Source organism: Cheilinus undulatus, linkage group 14, assembly GCF_018320785.1.
Source record: "Cheilinus undulatus linkage group 14, ASM1832078v1, whole genome shotgun sequence".
In the NCBI taxonomy this organism is placed as follows: domain Eukaryota; kingdom Metazoa; phylum Chordata; class Actinopteri; order Labriformes; family Labridae; genus Cheilinus; species Cheilinus undulatus.
The window spans coordinates 29,003,858-29,020,631 of record NC_054878.1 but is presented as its reverse complement, the minus strand read 5'-3'; the positions used below and the strand labels follow the sequence as shown (position 1 = coordinate 29,020,631).

Sequence of the window (16,774 nt, the reverse complement as noted above, 5' to 3'; positions counted from 1 at the left end):
ACAAAGGTGATGCCCAGTGCTTCTGCAGGGCGTTTTTATGTGTTATACCAGGAGAAGTTGCAGGGTGGGGAGAGAAATGTATCCAGATGTTAGAGTGTGGGCGCCAACTGCCAGCAAGCAGCCCAGGATTATATAAGCAACATCAGGCCTCTGTGCTGGACTGACGGCTACTTTTAAGCAAATTTGTCAAAACGCTCTTTTCCTTATCTTATTAAAAAGAGTGAGCAGCTATAGACCCCATCTTACTTTATATTTATTATCCTGCAATTTAGCAAAGGGTTGTTTTTTTTTAAAGCACACAGTTTGTATTCTAAATCAATGTTTCATGTTTAACATGACTGTTTTTCCCCTCTCACAAAAAGGCCTTTATGATGGAGCTTACAGCACACCAAAGCAGTGTGGGTAATGTGCTTCAAGCTGGAAACCAACTGATTGCTCAGGCAAGTCTGACAGAGGAGGAAGAAGATGAAATCCGGGAACAGATGAGCCTCCTCAACGCCCGCTGGGAGAGCCTCAGGGTGGCCAGCATGGACCGCCAGGCCAGGTAGATGAACATATACACACCTGCCTTAGTTCTGTGGAGGTATTCTAAGACTTTTTGCTGTTATGTGAAAACATAGCTTTTTAAATGTTTTACCATGTTTGTGGAGGGAACTAGAAAAAAGTTCTTTTCAAAGTAAAATAAAGCTTCAAAATAAATTCAGTTACTTTTTGGCATGAAGTGCAGTGAACACAGAGCCACAAATTGCCCTCTGAAGAGGATTTTTCTTTCATTGTCAGAAGTTGGTTGACCTCAGATCTTTATGATAACTTCCTCTGAGGAATATAAAAGGCTAGTAAGTGTGTCACCTGATAGGCACTGAGGCAGCCAAGGTCACACAAGTCTCACTCTTAAGCCCTTCATGATGTGAACATGCAAGAAGATCTAGACTAAGATGCTCTACATTATTATTATATTTATTTATATGGTGCATTTTGTTAATTCAAACTACTTATTAAAACAGAGATTGAAAAAATATTATTGGTACATATTTTGTGGTTTATAAAAACCCATAATTGTCTTGTTACTTCAAATAGGTCCTCAGTTTCCCAAATAATTTCACAATAATACAATATAAAGAGCATTTTTTGTGTCTGAACTTTGTTGACCTCAGATGTTTATTATAACTTCCTCTGAAGAATGTAAAAGGCTGCAAAGTGTGTGGAGGTGACACCTGATAAGCACTGAACCAGCCAAGGTCTAACAATTCAGACACTCAGTCTGTGTTATCAAAGTTTATTATGCACAAGATGCATGCACACACATATGCAGTCCATAAAATGCATTCACAAAGATCACCAGAGCATAAATTTACCCTGATTTTTTTTAAATTTAGTTTGCAGCTTTTTAAGCCTTTATTTAGAGATGAGGACAGTCAGAAATAGAGAGGAGACAGAGTGAAATGACATATGCACCCCTGAATTAAGTATTTGTGGTTGTGGGTGTCTATGGAGTCTCTGTCATCATTTTTTCAAGTTTTTATTGTTCTATTAAGTAACCTGCTTGAATGCTCAGTATGTAAATTCCTCTGCCATTGGTTCTACTTCAAAACAATAACATAAGACTAGACAGTTACATGTGTTAAAGCTCACGTTGCTAAAGCTAACTTAGCCATTGATAATGTAGCTATGTAGCTAATATGGCTAAAGCTGAGCTGGCAGAGCAACTATGTAAGCTACGTAGGTATGTTGTCTACATAGCTATGCTAGCTTTAGCTACAGCTTACATTGCTAAAGCTAATGTAGCTACATTGGTTTATATAGTAAAGTTAATTATGTTGCTAGCATAGCTATGTTAGCTTAAGCTGAAGCTGTATAAAGCTTAATTCTAAAAATAACCTACTCACGATTCTCCTCTGTAATAGACGGTGTCTCACATGAACGGTCTGTGAGAGTGGCCGCCAGAAAAGGCCAATCATTCATGGGTTAATGGGAGAAAAGCTGTCAAAGGTGACTTTTCTGGTTCTCACTGCCAGTTACTCACAAAGTATGTTGGCATAGTTCATACCATTAATCAGGAAGGCCACTTTCAATAGCTTTCCTTGCTTAAAATAACAGGCAAGCAGCTGAGGAGTGCAGAGCTAAGCAGAACATCTGTACATTCCTTGGAAATGCCACCCTGGAGCAACACTGTTTAAGACTCAGGGATGGGGTAATGACTTAGAGGGGGGCACTTCGGCAACAGAGGGCACAGCCCATGGCAGAGAACAATCATGGTCAGTTATGAGTAAGCAGCACAAAAACATGAAGGAGATACAGCAACAGAATAGCAGATTCCAGTTGCAGTTACTGGTTCCTAATGCAGCAGTCTTTTAGGTTACATCCAGCATTTCCCTGGCGACAATGAACATGTCGTGCCTGTTGCAGGAGGTCTGTCACAACACCTGCTGCAACAACCTCCTAAATCAGTGCCTCTCTGCTTTTTTTTCCTCTCAGACTACATGAGGTCCTGATGGAGCTGCAGCAGCAGCAGCTACAGCAGCTCTCTGATTGGCTGACACTAACGGAGGAGCGAATCAGGAAGATCGAAACAGAGCCTCCAGCCCAAGACGTGGACATTTACAAAGAACAGATAGAGCAGCATAAAGTAAATAATGTTCCTTTATTAAACTCTTCTTATCCCACATGCTTCAAGTAGATGCAGAATGTGTGATGTAGTTAAAGTGAACATGAATGAGAAGAATGAAAAAAGGAATTAAAATCTTGTGATCTGTTTGTCACATGTTTGTTTGTGCACTTCAATGGCTCAACCACTGTCTCCATAGCATCTGCAGAAAGTTGACTGGCCTTCCTGCCAGCTCTGTTAATGGATAAAATCTGACAGAATCTCCTGCTCTTATGTTTTCTTTCAGGAGCTGCAGAATGACCTGGAGGCAGAGCAGGTGAAGGTCAACTCTCTGACACACATGGTGGTCGTTGTAGATGAAAACAGTGGGGAGAGCGCCACCGCTGCTCTAGAGGAGCAACTACAGGTGAGTTATTAACCCTTATTACCCTAACCCTTATTTCTATAAATGTATTCTGCTAATATCCTCTTAAAAGTTCAATACATGCACTAAATATATAATATAATTATATCTGCCTATTGATGCTTGTAAATGATTGATAATTTAAAGAAGCAAAGGGGGTCTGAAATACTTTCTGAATGCACTGTTTGTTATTTTTCCTTGCAAAAGCTTGCAGTATTGCAGAATACAGTTAAAATGAGCATTAAGGGCTTATATATGACCATGAGCTCTGTCAAAAAGAGTTGAGCTAGATACTGTTGTTGCTAGCAGGACATTTTCATCAGAATATAGTAATTTTATGTCTTAAAAAGGAAGCACAAATGGTTTATAACGTTTGCTTTGATTCTGCATTTAAGTCTCTGGGTGAGCGCTGGGCGGCTGTATGTCGCTGGACAGAGGAGAGGTGGCACAAGCTGCAGGAAGTCTTGATGGTGTGGCAACAGCTTCTGTCTGACCAGGTGGGAAAAAGATGGATATTTGTACTTTGGAAGATTGATGTCAATTATTGGACACTGAGACACCATGAACATGATCCTTTTTTCCATCATACACAATCATAATTTGTTCTTCCTTCTCTCTAATGAAATAATATGTTTAAACAGAACCACTGGAGCCTTTCCTCATTCTTTGAGCTACACTCAGTTCACACAAATATCAAGACTGCCATTTAAAACTTGCTGTATTTTGTTAGCTGAAGTTCTCTCATAAAAGAAAGATTGCTCCTTCACTCCTCAAAGTTAACTTAGGTGATTTCAATGCATGGTAATTTTTACATCATAACTTTCAAAACTTGATCCTTCAATTCTTATGAAACCTCGAATACACTTTTTCAACAGAAAAACAGTTTAGGAACTGATCAAGCTACTAAGTTAAGAACTTAAAACGTTTAACATAAATTAGCTTAAGCTTAGGCATACTGAGACAAGATGTTTTTAAGTAATTTATGTTGATGATTTTTCCACCTCCTCTGTAGAGTTTGTTCAGAGAGTGGCTGGCAGAGAAAGAGGAGGCCTTGAGTGAAGTACAAACAAGCAACTTCAAGGACCCGAGTGAAATGAATACTAATGTGCGCCGATTAGCAGTAAGTGCCTCCGCCAACTTTCTGCATCAGAAACTTTTACAAATTACTACCTTTACTTTGTTATGTTTTGGAATGTTTCTTTGATCAGTGTAGCATTTGATTTTCTGTCTTTACCATTTAAACCTTTAGATTTTAAAGGAAGACATGGAAAAGAAAAGAAGAACTCTGGACCAGCTGTCTGATGCAGGACAGGATGTGATAGCCTTGCTGCGGAGTCCTGAGGCTGGAGCTAAGATCGAGGCAGACACAGAGGAGCTGGCACATAGGTGGGACAACTTGGTGCAGAAACTGGAAGACTGCTCTTTTCAGGTTTGTATGTCCTTTGTGAAAATCATCCTATGGATGCTGGATACAGTTGATCAAAAATTGAACTCCATTAAACATTGATCAGTTGACAAAGCTATTAATACCAGTGACAGTTAATCGATTTACTCAACATTACTGTCAAGATTAAACCCTTTTGAATGTCCAGCAGTCAGCCCCTGGGCTGTTGATGTGTTTTTTTCACATTGTCACAATAATTAACCCAAGTGCTGTGAATAATTATGATGCCATACATCAGAACATTATGATTCTTGCTATTCGAAACATTTCAAGATCCATCAAACACGGCAGCCATGGTCTATTCAGCCAGAGCAACACCTACCTACATACCTATCTAAGCTAACCACCTGCTTAACCTGACCCAGCCCAACCCCAACTCAACTCACCCTAATCTAACCCAACCAACCCAACCCAACTCAACCTACCTACCAACCAGCTTACCCACCCTAGCCTAAGGTGGGTAAGCTGAACCCTCAACCCTACTTAACCTAACAGAACCTTAAATAACACAATTTAACCTACCTACCCACAAACCTAACCCACTGTAACCTAACCTTACCTAACCTTCCTGCCTCACTAAACTTAACTTAATCAGCCCTCCCAACCGCCCTCCTGTCCACACACCTGCCTATCCATCCGCAACAGACTCTGACATTAACATGCTTCTTTAGAAGATGATTAAGAGACTTCAATTAAATTACACAGTTAGCAAGGATGGTTGCAATTGATCCATAAAAATCCACGAATTGCTTGAAATCTACAGGTAATAGCAACTATTTTGATTCATTTAGCAGATCTCCAGAAGTAGCATTTCACAATCAAAGCATGTGGAGCAGAGATGGGCTTTTAGGGTCATTATACTCTATGGAGCTTATTGAATAATTAACTGAATGAGAAGCTGTATGCTCTTGCCTTTGAAACTAAGGTAAGGGCTTCAACAATCATTTGCCAAATTATTTTTTTTTAAATGCTCTTGTACTCTTAACTTTGTCTGCCTTTGTGGAAATGAAAGTTTAGTTGAAATTTAAGTTTGTAAATTAAAGGGTTGTGTTTGAAATGATGACTTATTTTTCAGGTTATGGAGGCTGTGACAGATGCCGGCATGACTCAAATGGAAGGGCAGGTTGTAATGGATACAGTCAACGTAGCTTCAGCTGCTTCAAACACTGACCAGGAGCTTTCTCCACCTGCTCCTCCTAAGAAACGACTGGTGGAGATGGATGCAGAAGTCAGACGAGTGTAAGAACCTGGAGACATTCTCACATGAATATAAAGCCCACAAACACACCAGTACTCATTGTATAATCTGTGTCCTGCAGGTTTGAAAACAAGCTGTCTGACCTCCTAAGCTGGATCAAAACATGGAAGACGTCAGCTCAGGCACTGGCCTCCACACACCCTGAGACTACACCTGACACACCTGACCTGCAGGAGAAACTGAAGGTAAAACGTAGAATAATACAGCCAAAAAATAACTTGGCCTTGAGCACTTGTTTTGGAACTAATCACGACATATCACTGCAGGGTTTGGAGATGGACCTAGCCACGAAGGAAGCTACTGTGAGTCAAGTGAACCAGGAGGGACGAGCCTTGATGGAGCAGCTTGAGAGAGGTATTTAAGGGGGAGGTTTTTATTGCTCATAGACACAGAAATGGTTCATTTTTATTCACATGAAACAAGGAATTATTTTAAACATCCATCCAAGTTTGGCCAAACAAGTACGGGAGTATAGAGGCTCATATTTATTGCTTCTCTGGGGCTACTGGCTTTTACGGAGATCTTCCATTTCCCTGTTAAACTATGTTGGTACCTTACGATTTTACTGCTTTTCCACAGCTGCTTGGCATTTTCTTGGGTATTTATGGGCCTACATTTTTTATTATTATTGGCTTAAAGATGCCAGTTATCAGAATCTGTGTGTTTTTGTGTATGTGCTGTGGACAGAGCAGTAAAAATCTGTCAGCCCTGCAGGGTTGCTGACTTCATATAACAGCTCAATGAAATGAAGAGGCACTCAGGATTTTTATGTGTTTACACCGTTCTGGAGGCAGGGACGGGTGGTGGAGCAATGCTGCTAAGTTTTGGAAAATTTGTTAAACACCAAAGTTTTTGTTAATTTTTGTTTTCTTACTCATAAATAATGAGTAAGTAGTACTCATTCGTGCTATTCCCTATTTTTATCCACTTTTGTTGTTGCAAGGGTTTCTTTCTTCCACCCAAAAAACAAAAGGGATATAAATCAACCAGTGTCTGCTCTAAGCCTTTATATTTGTTGCTTTCTCCGTAGAGGGAGTGAGCATGGACTCAGTGAGGGCAGACCTCGACCTCGTCCAAACTGAGTGGGATGTTTGCTCAAGAGAGCTGCAGGCAGCTGGGGAGAGAGTTCGCACTCAAAGCCGGGTCAGAGCAGTGTCCGCAGAGCTGGCAAACCTGGACCGAGGCCTTGGGGAACAGGATGAGTGGCTGAACTCAACGCCAGCTGTAGAAAAGTGCAACGAGGCTGAGCTCAGGAGCCTGACCGGAGAATGCCAGGTAGAGTCGTCTTCTAAGTAGATCTTGATCTGCTGCCTGTGACTTTGATTGTGTGACAATCCTCTTTTTGAGCCCTTTTTACACACGGAACATTTCAGGGTAGCCTACTTAGACAGTTTCCTGACTTGATTGTTGACACTTGTCCATCATAGCAGGGAGTTTGCCTGCAATTTGCCCCCCCCTCTAGCCTTGTATTGCCCCGTGATGAATCCTTGGTGCCCTACATGCCTAAAACATGTTTTATTAGTGGGGATGCTGAGCATCCACACTATTGATAGTTGTCATTTGCAATATCCATTCAAATTTTAAAATTTAATTTTTTTATTTAGTTGGGTCTGAACAAAAAAAATTAAAACAGCTGTCTGGTGGACATCTGTAATATTCTCTTTATTCTTTGAATAACCATTGAGTATTGGTCATTGCTGTCTTTTTAACTGGGATATGGGTCTGTAACGTCCTGCATTCCATGTGCTTACATTAAACTTTGCAGCAAAAGTAACACAAATTCAAATCTGTTTATTTCCAACTGATGAAAGAATTCCTTTTTTTTGTTTTATCTTCAGTCACGACTTGTCCAAGTCAACCTCTTAAGTCCTCATTTGGAGCAGCTTTCTGCAGAGGTGCAGTCACTTGGAGCAGTGCCGGCTCTTAAAGACAACATGGTGGTGGTGTCGGCTCATCATGCCTCCACACTGCAGCGGCTACAGAGCAGAGAACAGGAGTTCAACCAAGGTACTTCTGCTCAAATACATCTGAGTAATTAGTTTAACAAACACACAGGAAACTTGCTTCAAAACTTTGAGCTGGTTCCACTGTATAAACATTACTTTTTTAAGGGTCAGGATCCTTCAGGCTCATTTTAACTAGCTGTTATGGGAGATTTAAGCTTTCCAAAACACAAAGACCCATTTCTCCCTCCTCATTCCTTGCCTAAAGCTCTCAGGTTTATAGGACGACTGAGAGAGTGATAGCTAAGATCAGCAGAGCTCAGTTCCAGAGGGCTTGACATCAGTTTTTATTTGAAACCTTGGCCAGCTGCTGGTAATAGATGATGCCCTTATATGGCCTCCAAAAGCTCACACATGCGTGAGTGTATACAAGAGCGATTGAGTGAGAGAATGTACCCCTGTGATCGTGCCAGCTCCATATCCACCTGAAAATCAGAGTTAACACACTCCTGTTTGTCAAAAGCTAGTCTGGAAAGGAGCCTTTGATTTCTCTTCTTCACTCTTTACCATATAGGTGTGTTTTTATTTGTGTGACTCTCTGTCTTTGGCGTTTATGACAGCAAGGATTGGGATAAGCGCCAAGGAAAACTGTTTTGTTTCTCTTTTTGGGCAGTTTGCCTCACGGTGGGGCCTCCCTCTGAATCACAGCCCCCTCTCCTCTCCCAGTTCCGCTCTATCTCTGCTTTGTGTGTATAAACACAGTCAGATTATGTAAGCTTAAATCACCTGCTAATTAAAATGCTGACAGTCAAGGAGCAGAAAGCGAGAAATGTTACTAGAGAATTTTTAAAAAGTTGTCACAAATACCACTTTTGTCTTTCATTTGATCATTTTTGAACAGCTGAGATTTTATAGTTTGTTTTTAAAATTTTCCTGGCATGAGAAGAAGTAAACTCAGTGAAAACAGACTGTCAAACATATGGGATCCTCCTGCAGCATGGTAAACACACAGAGAAGGGGGAAATCCCAAACTTGCTCACTGCCCCCTTGTGGATGAAAACGTATGTAAAAGCTCTGCTGCCTTATCTTACTGTGTGTTTTCTCTTTTGCATCTTGTCTTATTCCAGCTCTGGCTGATCTCGAGGCCAAACAGAAGCTCCCCAGTGCAGTGGAGGGTCTAGAGGCGAGGCTGTCCACTCTGAGAGACGGACTAGTTGACATCCCTACTGCTGAGGAGGCAGTGGAACGAGCACAGGTGAGTCAAGAAGTTAAGGCTGTTTGAGAAAAATGTGAATTAAAGCCACAAAAGCTCATTAAAATCTTTCTTATAACTCTAGTTCGTCTTTAGTTGTTACTTGGATGAATATAAAACAGAAATACGTTTAAAAGAAATTATATCGATATGGGGGAAAAAAAATAAAAAAGTGGGAAGAGATAAACTTGTAAAGGACAAAGTAGGTAAATCCAAAGCATTTCATACAGCCATCCCATACCTTTTCATTCCACATATTTTATGTCGGAGTGGTTTAAACCACCTAATTTTGATTCACTGGATTGCCATTGCTATCAGTATATCTACAGAGATAGTACACATTCAGATGGATAACCATCTTCTTAAATCTTAAATTCCTACCTTGCAAAGTGTGATCAGAAAAGTATCCTTTATTCTAAATAGATAGTAGCAGAATTATCTTATTTTGAAGCTTTAGACTCTTTGAAATGCTATTAACATTTGTCTTGAGGAAACAATATTATTGGATCATCCTCATTAACAAAATCAGTTTTTTTTGTCAAAAAACTTTTTATTAGTTTCACACAGAAAATAGTTTCTGATCTGACCCACCAACTACATCCATAAACAAGAGCCCACGTAGTCACAAAATAACCTCAATCACATCTACACATACAAACACAGACAAAAAACACACTGAACAGAAAAAAAAATTGAAATTAGTGTAAATCCTTTTAGAGTAGGGAGTGCAAATAGAAAATACACAAGAAAAATACAAAAATAAATTTATTCAACCTTCAAAATATTAACGGCAACAACAAAGACATTTTAAGCATGACTGGAGCAGGGGGGGTGCTTTGGATCAGTGGTTGAGTCAGTCTTCTCTCAACTGAAAGGTTAGGGGTGCAATCCCCATCTCCTGTAGTCAAATATCCATGTGTCCTTGGGGAAAAATTTTAAAATAATCGAAAAATTGCCAGTGAATACATATGAATGGGATAAGGTTAATACTGATCACCACTTTACATAGCAGCCTCTACCATCAGTGTGTGAATGGAAGCAACTGAGTGTGTTACCTTTGTTACCTGTAGTGTGAAAAGCACTTTGAGTCAGATGAATCAGGTGACTGGAGTACATTTACCATTTACCCTCCCAGTCTATATTGGACACAGTAACAGATAAATAATTGGTCATTGTTTGTAGAGGTAAAAAATAGAACCAATTTCTAGTATAGAGTTTTTAAGTGCTGTATGAGGAAGAGGCATATGATTAAAAATGACAAAATGAAAAAATGCTGTAGAATATAACTGCATATTGCCTTGATTTGAACGGGTAGTTAAAATCAGAGGTGTTACCGATACTTGTGAGTGCATTTTGTCTCTAGCTCTTCCATTAGTGTATATTTTCAAATGAGCTATGAGATTAAATGCATCTGAATTGTTGCTGGAAAGCCCGTCTCCTTAGATTTTACTAGAGCATGTCTCACAAACTGCATTTTGATGATCTTTCTGAAATCTGACATTTTAGTTATATATGACCGTGAAAGTGCATCACTTGCAAGCCCTAAACTGATAGGACACTACAGATTAACATTGACTTGACACCACTGCATGATGCTCATAGGCTGCAGGGACCCTTGAAAGTCCCAAAATACATTGTAGTTATTCTGAGCAGTTGTTTTAAATGCAGAGATTGCTGCTGATAACACTTGTGCCATCTGACCTCTAAACTGAAAGATTTCTTTTCTCAACAGTGACTGTGTTTGTATCTGTCAGCTTGTATGTATATCACAGTAAGAGCTAATCTCTGTCTGCTGTCAGTTTTCTTTTCCTGCTCACAATAGACCTCTTTATCAGCCGGTCACTTTCCTTTGCACTGTATCAAAACGTCTGTGTGGGAGGAAAGAGTGTGCGTCCTTGTTTTTGTGTGTCCTTCCCTCCTCCTCTATCCTTGGCTGGAATGTGGTTCAGTCTGAGCTCTTGTTGTGGTGGCAGATCGGGCATGTTGCCTGGGAGGGGGGCGGGGCCCTTTTTGCAGAGGAGGGAGGTGGGGCCTTGGCACATTCTGGGCAGCGTGCCCATGCTTACAACGTGGAACTCCTAACAGTTCGATGTGGAGCTGCTCAGAGAGTCAGTGAGCCCGACAAACCAGCACTTCCAGTCCCATGACAGCATCTCTGAGCACTGTTTGCACTGAGCCTCATGAGAAAACAGTCGTCTGCAGTTATCATCAGGATTGCTTTAATGTTCAGATTTATTTTGTATATTGATAATAGAAATGGGATGGAAATTTTGCCTTAATCATGGAAATTTTTACAATGTAGTCAACAGTTTGTATAAATAATGTTAAAAACAGTTGAAGTGATTGGACTTTTAAACTTACACTTAATTTATGCTACAGTCGTGTGAAATCTCTACAAATCAATCACTGTATTTATAGAAAATTTTAAGATGATAAAATTAAAGATAAATTTGGTAGATTTCAGTCTTTTTTAGAACTATTTAAAATGTTTCAAGCACCAGATAAACACAGCAGTTATGCAATGCCAGATCTCTGTGACAGTCTGACAGTATTATTCATTCACTCATTTATCATTCATTCAACCTTCAATTTAATCTCATGAAATCATCAAGGGGAAATAAAGATAAGGGGATATTAAAATAAGGAGACTTCCAATCCATCTTGCAAATCTCCCATCTGAACCGTTTGGGCCCGGTTAGAAAGTGACAGGACCAATCAGCTACGAGGGGCAGTACTTTCAGTCGCAGCAGAGTCGTGACGTAAACAAGCATCAGCAAGAGCTGGTGCAGTTATGGAGGAAAGATTAGTGTGGATGCTGCTAAAGCGCCAGTTTTATCAGAACTTGAAGACATTTCTTCATTAAAAGAAGAACAAAGAACAGCAGTGAGTTGTTTTCTTTTCAAAAACAACAGAAGTCGAGTACTTACATGTCTGTAGTCACCATGTTTCGCGTTATTCCTCAGTAGCTGCGCACACACAGCTTGCTAGCGGCTATGTCCTGTGTTTTGTTGCTCTGATTGGCCCGTAGAGATGTGACAGACAGAATGTTCACCCAATCATACTCCGAAGATTTTTCAAAGCCTCCACCTTTTCTCAAACGTTTCCTATTGAAGCTTTCCCAGATGGATGTGTGAAACACATCCATCTAGTGTGTCAGGTTAGAGATAGGGCTAATGGCGGAGGTCTCCGCTGTTACCACTTTACACCAGGAGATGGTGGACATGAGTAACTTCAATCCCAGCAGCATGTTTTTGGTGTGTTTCTATTCAAAGTTTTGGAGCTTATAGAGTTTAGAAGACGCACACCCAGTCAAGGAGAGGAGTCGGAGCGTAACAGAGAGAAAGACAGTGAATTGTAGCAAGAATACTCACAATGCTGGGAGGAATAGAGGAGTATTCACCATCTGCCATGACTTCCAGTCATCCGGTGAGAGCATGGGTTTGACTTTCAGTGCATCTGTTTGCACCGGCAGGCAACACTTCCACCATGACAGTCCACCCATAGCGAAGCCAGTGCTTTGCCTCACCATGTTTTCATCCTAACGGGGAGGGAGTAATCAGCGAATGCTGTGGTGGGGGGCACATGGGGACAGATCCTGGAATTTTATAAAGGATTCTTCACAGTTGGGAGATAGGGCTAATGGTGGAGGTCTGTGCTCTCTGAGTGCTCTTCTAGTTACTTATACTAGAAGATATAATCAATCTCCTTACGGTGTGCATGGATAAATTTAATTCTTCATTTTGCTGCTCTTTGAGCATCTGCATCTCAATTGCACTTCAGATCTTTGCAGTTTCCCAAATGCTCACAGTATCAGGACATAAAAAAAAAACGTAGACTGTGTGTGAGCATTTTGAAAAAGTTAAAGATGCCCCAAGAAAGGTGAATTGCAAGATATATTAACAGTGTTTGCCAAAAAGTAGCTCAGTGATTAAGTTATAAGACATTTAGGGTTGCAGGATGCTTTCTAGAAACACAAAGAGAAATTTAAAATGATTTAAAGTGCTGTATTTGATCTGTTATGATAAAATGTCCTTAAAATGAGTTTGATTTGAAATAAAACCATAGTTAATAAGTGGGATCTGTGCTTAAATGTAAGTAATGTTACACTTTGACCACTTCCAGGGATGGCAGGGGTCCTTAGGCTTCAGTGCTGTTATTTTGGTGGCTGAAAAGTTAGGGCAACAAATAACATGGCCCACCAGTTAAAATCACTGAGTATCCTACAGGTTTATGTTTACTGTTAATCTATGACCCCTCTGTATGATAACTGGGCATGTGTGCTGTTATAGGAGTACTATAATGCAGATTTAACGAATGAGAAAAAGGAAAGATCAAATGATGTCTTATATGGATTGTTTTTCCAAGTCTGGAAGACAATATAGTTTATCTGTTTGGTCGTAAAAATGAATAGGGATCAGTGGGTAGAACAAAAAAAAAAAAAAAAAAATTCAACCATCTTAGATCAAGGCAAAATACGACCAATCAGATCAGACTATGTAAATTTGTAGTTAGGGACACCTCTAAAATAAGGACAGAAAATAACAAAACAACATTGAAGCAGAAGAAAGCAGAACATTGGTTTAAACAGTAACATTCAAAAGTACCAAACAAAATAGCTTTTAATCATGGTTTTGATAAATCATGGGCAATTGTGTTGAGTTATGCTTTCTATTGCTAAATTTTAACAATAGAAAGTTATTGCGAAACCAGTTTCCAATCTTGGAGGCATCTGGGCCTTTATGCATTTAAGCCAAACAAATGTCCATGTATCTCATCTCTATTTTGCAAATTCTATCACTCACCATCCCATCCCATCTCACCCCATCCCAACCCTTGCAGTGTCAGGCCGAGCTGGCAGCAGGCTGAGCAAGTTGACCCAGAGATCAAACAAGCGGGGGTGGGAAATTCTATCATTAAAACAGCCAATTATATTAGCACTTTATATTTCAGCAGGAGCATAAAAGCTGCAAAGTAATAAAGAATTAGCCATGTGTTTCAGTCATTTTATTTTTGTTGTTTACTAAATAGTTTACAGGATATTTGTAGTAAATGCTGAATAAAATATTATTATAGAAATAACTTCAAAGGGTAGGCTGTTATATGGTCACACCCTCCTTTTTGGATAGACGGAAAAGCCACATGTGTTTGGAGAAGCTTTTCTTCTATTGTGAAGTGATTCTTGAGGGAGAGCTGTCTGTACTTGTATGTATATCTTTAAAATATTGCTGTTTGTTATGTTTGTGTTTTACTTTGGATTTATACTAAGACTCCATTGAATGAATTGCCCTTTTGGGAACAATAAAGTTGTCTGAATCTAAATCTAAAATTGAGATCTCAAGGGGCTGTTCTAGTTATATTACAGAGTTATACTCCAAAACAAAGATATCCTAAACAGTGTAATTGTTGCTTTTGCGGCTTAATTGTCTCATGGCAAATTCTTTTGGTAAATGGTACATGGATTTAAACGTGTTTAGTGCTTTTCTGGCTGTCTGACTGCTACTGTTTAGTGCTTTGTACACTACAGGCCATACTTACCCAGTCATAAAAACATGCATACACTGATGGTGAAGGTTGTTCTGTAGAGTATCCATTGGTATTATTAGCTAATTCTATTCATACCCATCCATACGCATTCACACACCACTGATGCAGAGATGCAAGCAATTTCCAGGGACAAATTGACATTGTGACAGCAGGAGCTGGGGGATCAAACCTTTGACCTTCAGGCTGAGAGACTACGACTTCTATCTACCGTAGTGTTCCCATGCTTACCCATCACTTGCACATAGACGTTGGATTTATCATTTTAAACATGACCTCTTGTTCACCTCAGGCCCTGTGTCTGGACATCGAGCAAACACAACAAGCCTCCGATCCTGCAGAACTACAAAGATGGAGTCAGCTCTCCTCCAGGGCCCGTGAGGAGCTGGGAATGCTGCAGTGCATCCTGGGAAGCATGAAGGACAATCAGGTAGAGCAGCTGTGATTGGGTCAAAATACCATAGCCATGCTTTTCTAATAGTGGAGGGTGTTTTAAGAATGTTTTCTGAGTCATCGCTGAAATTGTTTTCTCAGGTGCGTTTGGTGGACGTTGAACGTTGGTTGGATGGTGTTCAGGAAGTTTTGTCTAGTGATGCAACTGGTTTAGGCGAAAAGGAGAGTCTAGAGGAAGAGCTTGACCAGTGCAAGGTTCGAGTAACATACAGTAACAGATATTTCTGTGTAACAGCTTTTACTACTTAAATATAACTTTTACTGTTAACATCAGGACAATACTTTCTTTAAACACTCTATTCCAGTATACTTCTTTAATGTTTTTTGGTATGTCACAACATATTCAACTCACACTATGATAAAGTTATATGATTTTATCACGATTTTCTAGTCTTTCTAAAGAACTCAACTGCAAGATGAATTCATGAACAATATGATAATTTGTATTTTTATGACAACAAAAATAAAAAAATAGCATTTTTCTTGTTTGGTTTGGTAATACTTATAAATCTAAAAATGTACAGTCAAATCAACAAAAATATAACACTGCATTTTTTTGTTGTATCGATTTGAATCATCTCTCATTTGTATGGATTACAAATCAGTTTTTAAGGTATTGTTACATCCCTTAACAACTCTACATTTGTCTCAGTTATCAAAGTGCTATGCATTTAATTTCTATTTTGTTTCTGCTGGAAAGGAGTACGTGAATGAGATGGAGTCGGTGGAAGGTTCCTTGAAGCAGATGGCAGAGAATGTGAGCGCTGTTCAGATGGCTGCAGTCCCAGGACTCGCCAAGTGGGGGCAGGATAAGCTGAATGAGTGTCAAAGCAAATGGGACTCGCTCAGCAAACAGGTGAGGAGCACTGTTCTCTGTTGCTTCAGTGTTAAGTTTTCATAACTTTCAACCACTCCTGAGTTGCTGTTATGGGCTGTTATCACTACATTAACCTTCAGGCACTGGGAAGGGTCCTAACCTACATGTAAATGTCAAAAATTATTTTTCTCTGGTGTGTCTTTTTGTTTTCATAGCAAAGCATAGCGAAGAAAACATGATAATTATGCTAACCATAGGAATGTTGGGGAATTTGCCAGCTATGTGTTACAGTGGTAGGTGATAGGAGGGGAGGATGTCTGCTATACTTGTTTTGTTTATACTTGTTTTTACTTGTGTATTCATAAGAACAACAAAACCACAAAGTATGCCTTATCATGTAAAGTCAGCATTAACACAAAATGTTTTAAGCTACAGCTTTATTTGTTATTTGTGTTTAGTTAACTACCTGAGAAAGTTTTGAAATTATTCTTTTGGTTAAGGTATCAGTATCAGGACACAGTTTTCTTTCTGATGTTTTTCTGAACACATTTTTTTACATACAAAGAAAGAGTGACAACAAGAAAATGTGACAAAGTTGAAGTATATCATACTGTACATGTAATACCATACCATGCCAGCCATGCCATGCCATACTATACCATACCATACCATACCATACCATACATGTTCCACGCACCACAGGAACAAGTGGGAAGGGAAATCTGTCTAGAGGGCCATACATTTTTCTATTAAATATCGATCTTTGGCTCTAGGGATACAATAATTGTCTCACCATGAGCCAGGAGTAATAAATGTGCTGATATTTTGTCCCACCCCTTGTATATTGGAATAAAGAGCATTACGTTTGTTCAGAAATTAGTAATGTAGTAAATGAAAAGTTGCTTCCAAATTACCACAAAAGAGGAATGTGCAAGTATACAGAAAATCCTTGTATGTGCATTGCTTTTGTAACTGTTTGTTAAAAATACTTATGCACCAGTTAAGTTCTGAGTTTTAAGTTTTTTTTTTCCTGCCTTGCATCAGGAACAAGCCACCCA

The 16,774-nt window shown here is 39.5% G+C and overlaps 1 protein-coding gene across 6 annotated transcripts in view; it reads left to right on the top strand.

Annotated features, from left to right (window-relative positions):
• utrn (utrophin) overlaps positions 1–16,774 on the top strand; it is a 315,204-nt gene that overhangs the window by 60,314 nt on the left and 238,116 nt on the right. For 5 of the 6 annotated variants that reach the window (XM_041805540.1, XM_041805541.1, XM_041805543.1 and 2 more), the window contains 15 exons: positions 363–544; positions 2,476–2,626; positions 2,892–3,011; positions 3,404–3,505; positions 4,021–4,128; positions 4,258–4,437; positions 5,528–5,691; positions 5,772–5,895; positions 5,977–6,064; positions 6,741–6,985; positions 7,549–7,717; positions 8,781–8,908; positions 14,739–14,876; positions 14,981–15,094; positions 15,600–15,755. In XM_041805540.1, coding sequence (XP_041661474.1) covers positions 363–544; positions 2,476–2,626; positions 2,892–3,011; positions 3,404–3,505; positions 4,021–4,128; positions 4,258–4,437; positions 5,528–5,691; positions 5,772–5,895; positions 5,977–6,064; positions 6,741–6,985; positions 7,549–7,717; positions 8,781–8,908; positions 14,739–14,876; positions 14,981–15,094; positions 15,600–15,755 — 2,169 coding nt within the window. The remainder of the gene's footprint in view (positions 1–362; positions 545–2,475; positions 2,627–2,891; positions 3,012–3,403; positions 3,506–4,020; positions 4,129–4,257; positions 4,438–5,527; positions 5,692–5,771; positions 5,896–5,976; positions 6,065–6,740; positions 6,986–7,548; positions 7,718–8,780; positions 8,909–14,738; positions 14,877–14,980; positions 15,095–15,599; positions 15,756–16,774) is intronic. The other variant, XM_041805544.1, reaches the window with a different exon arrangement.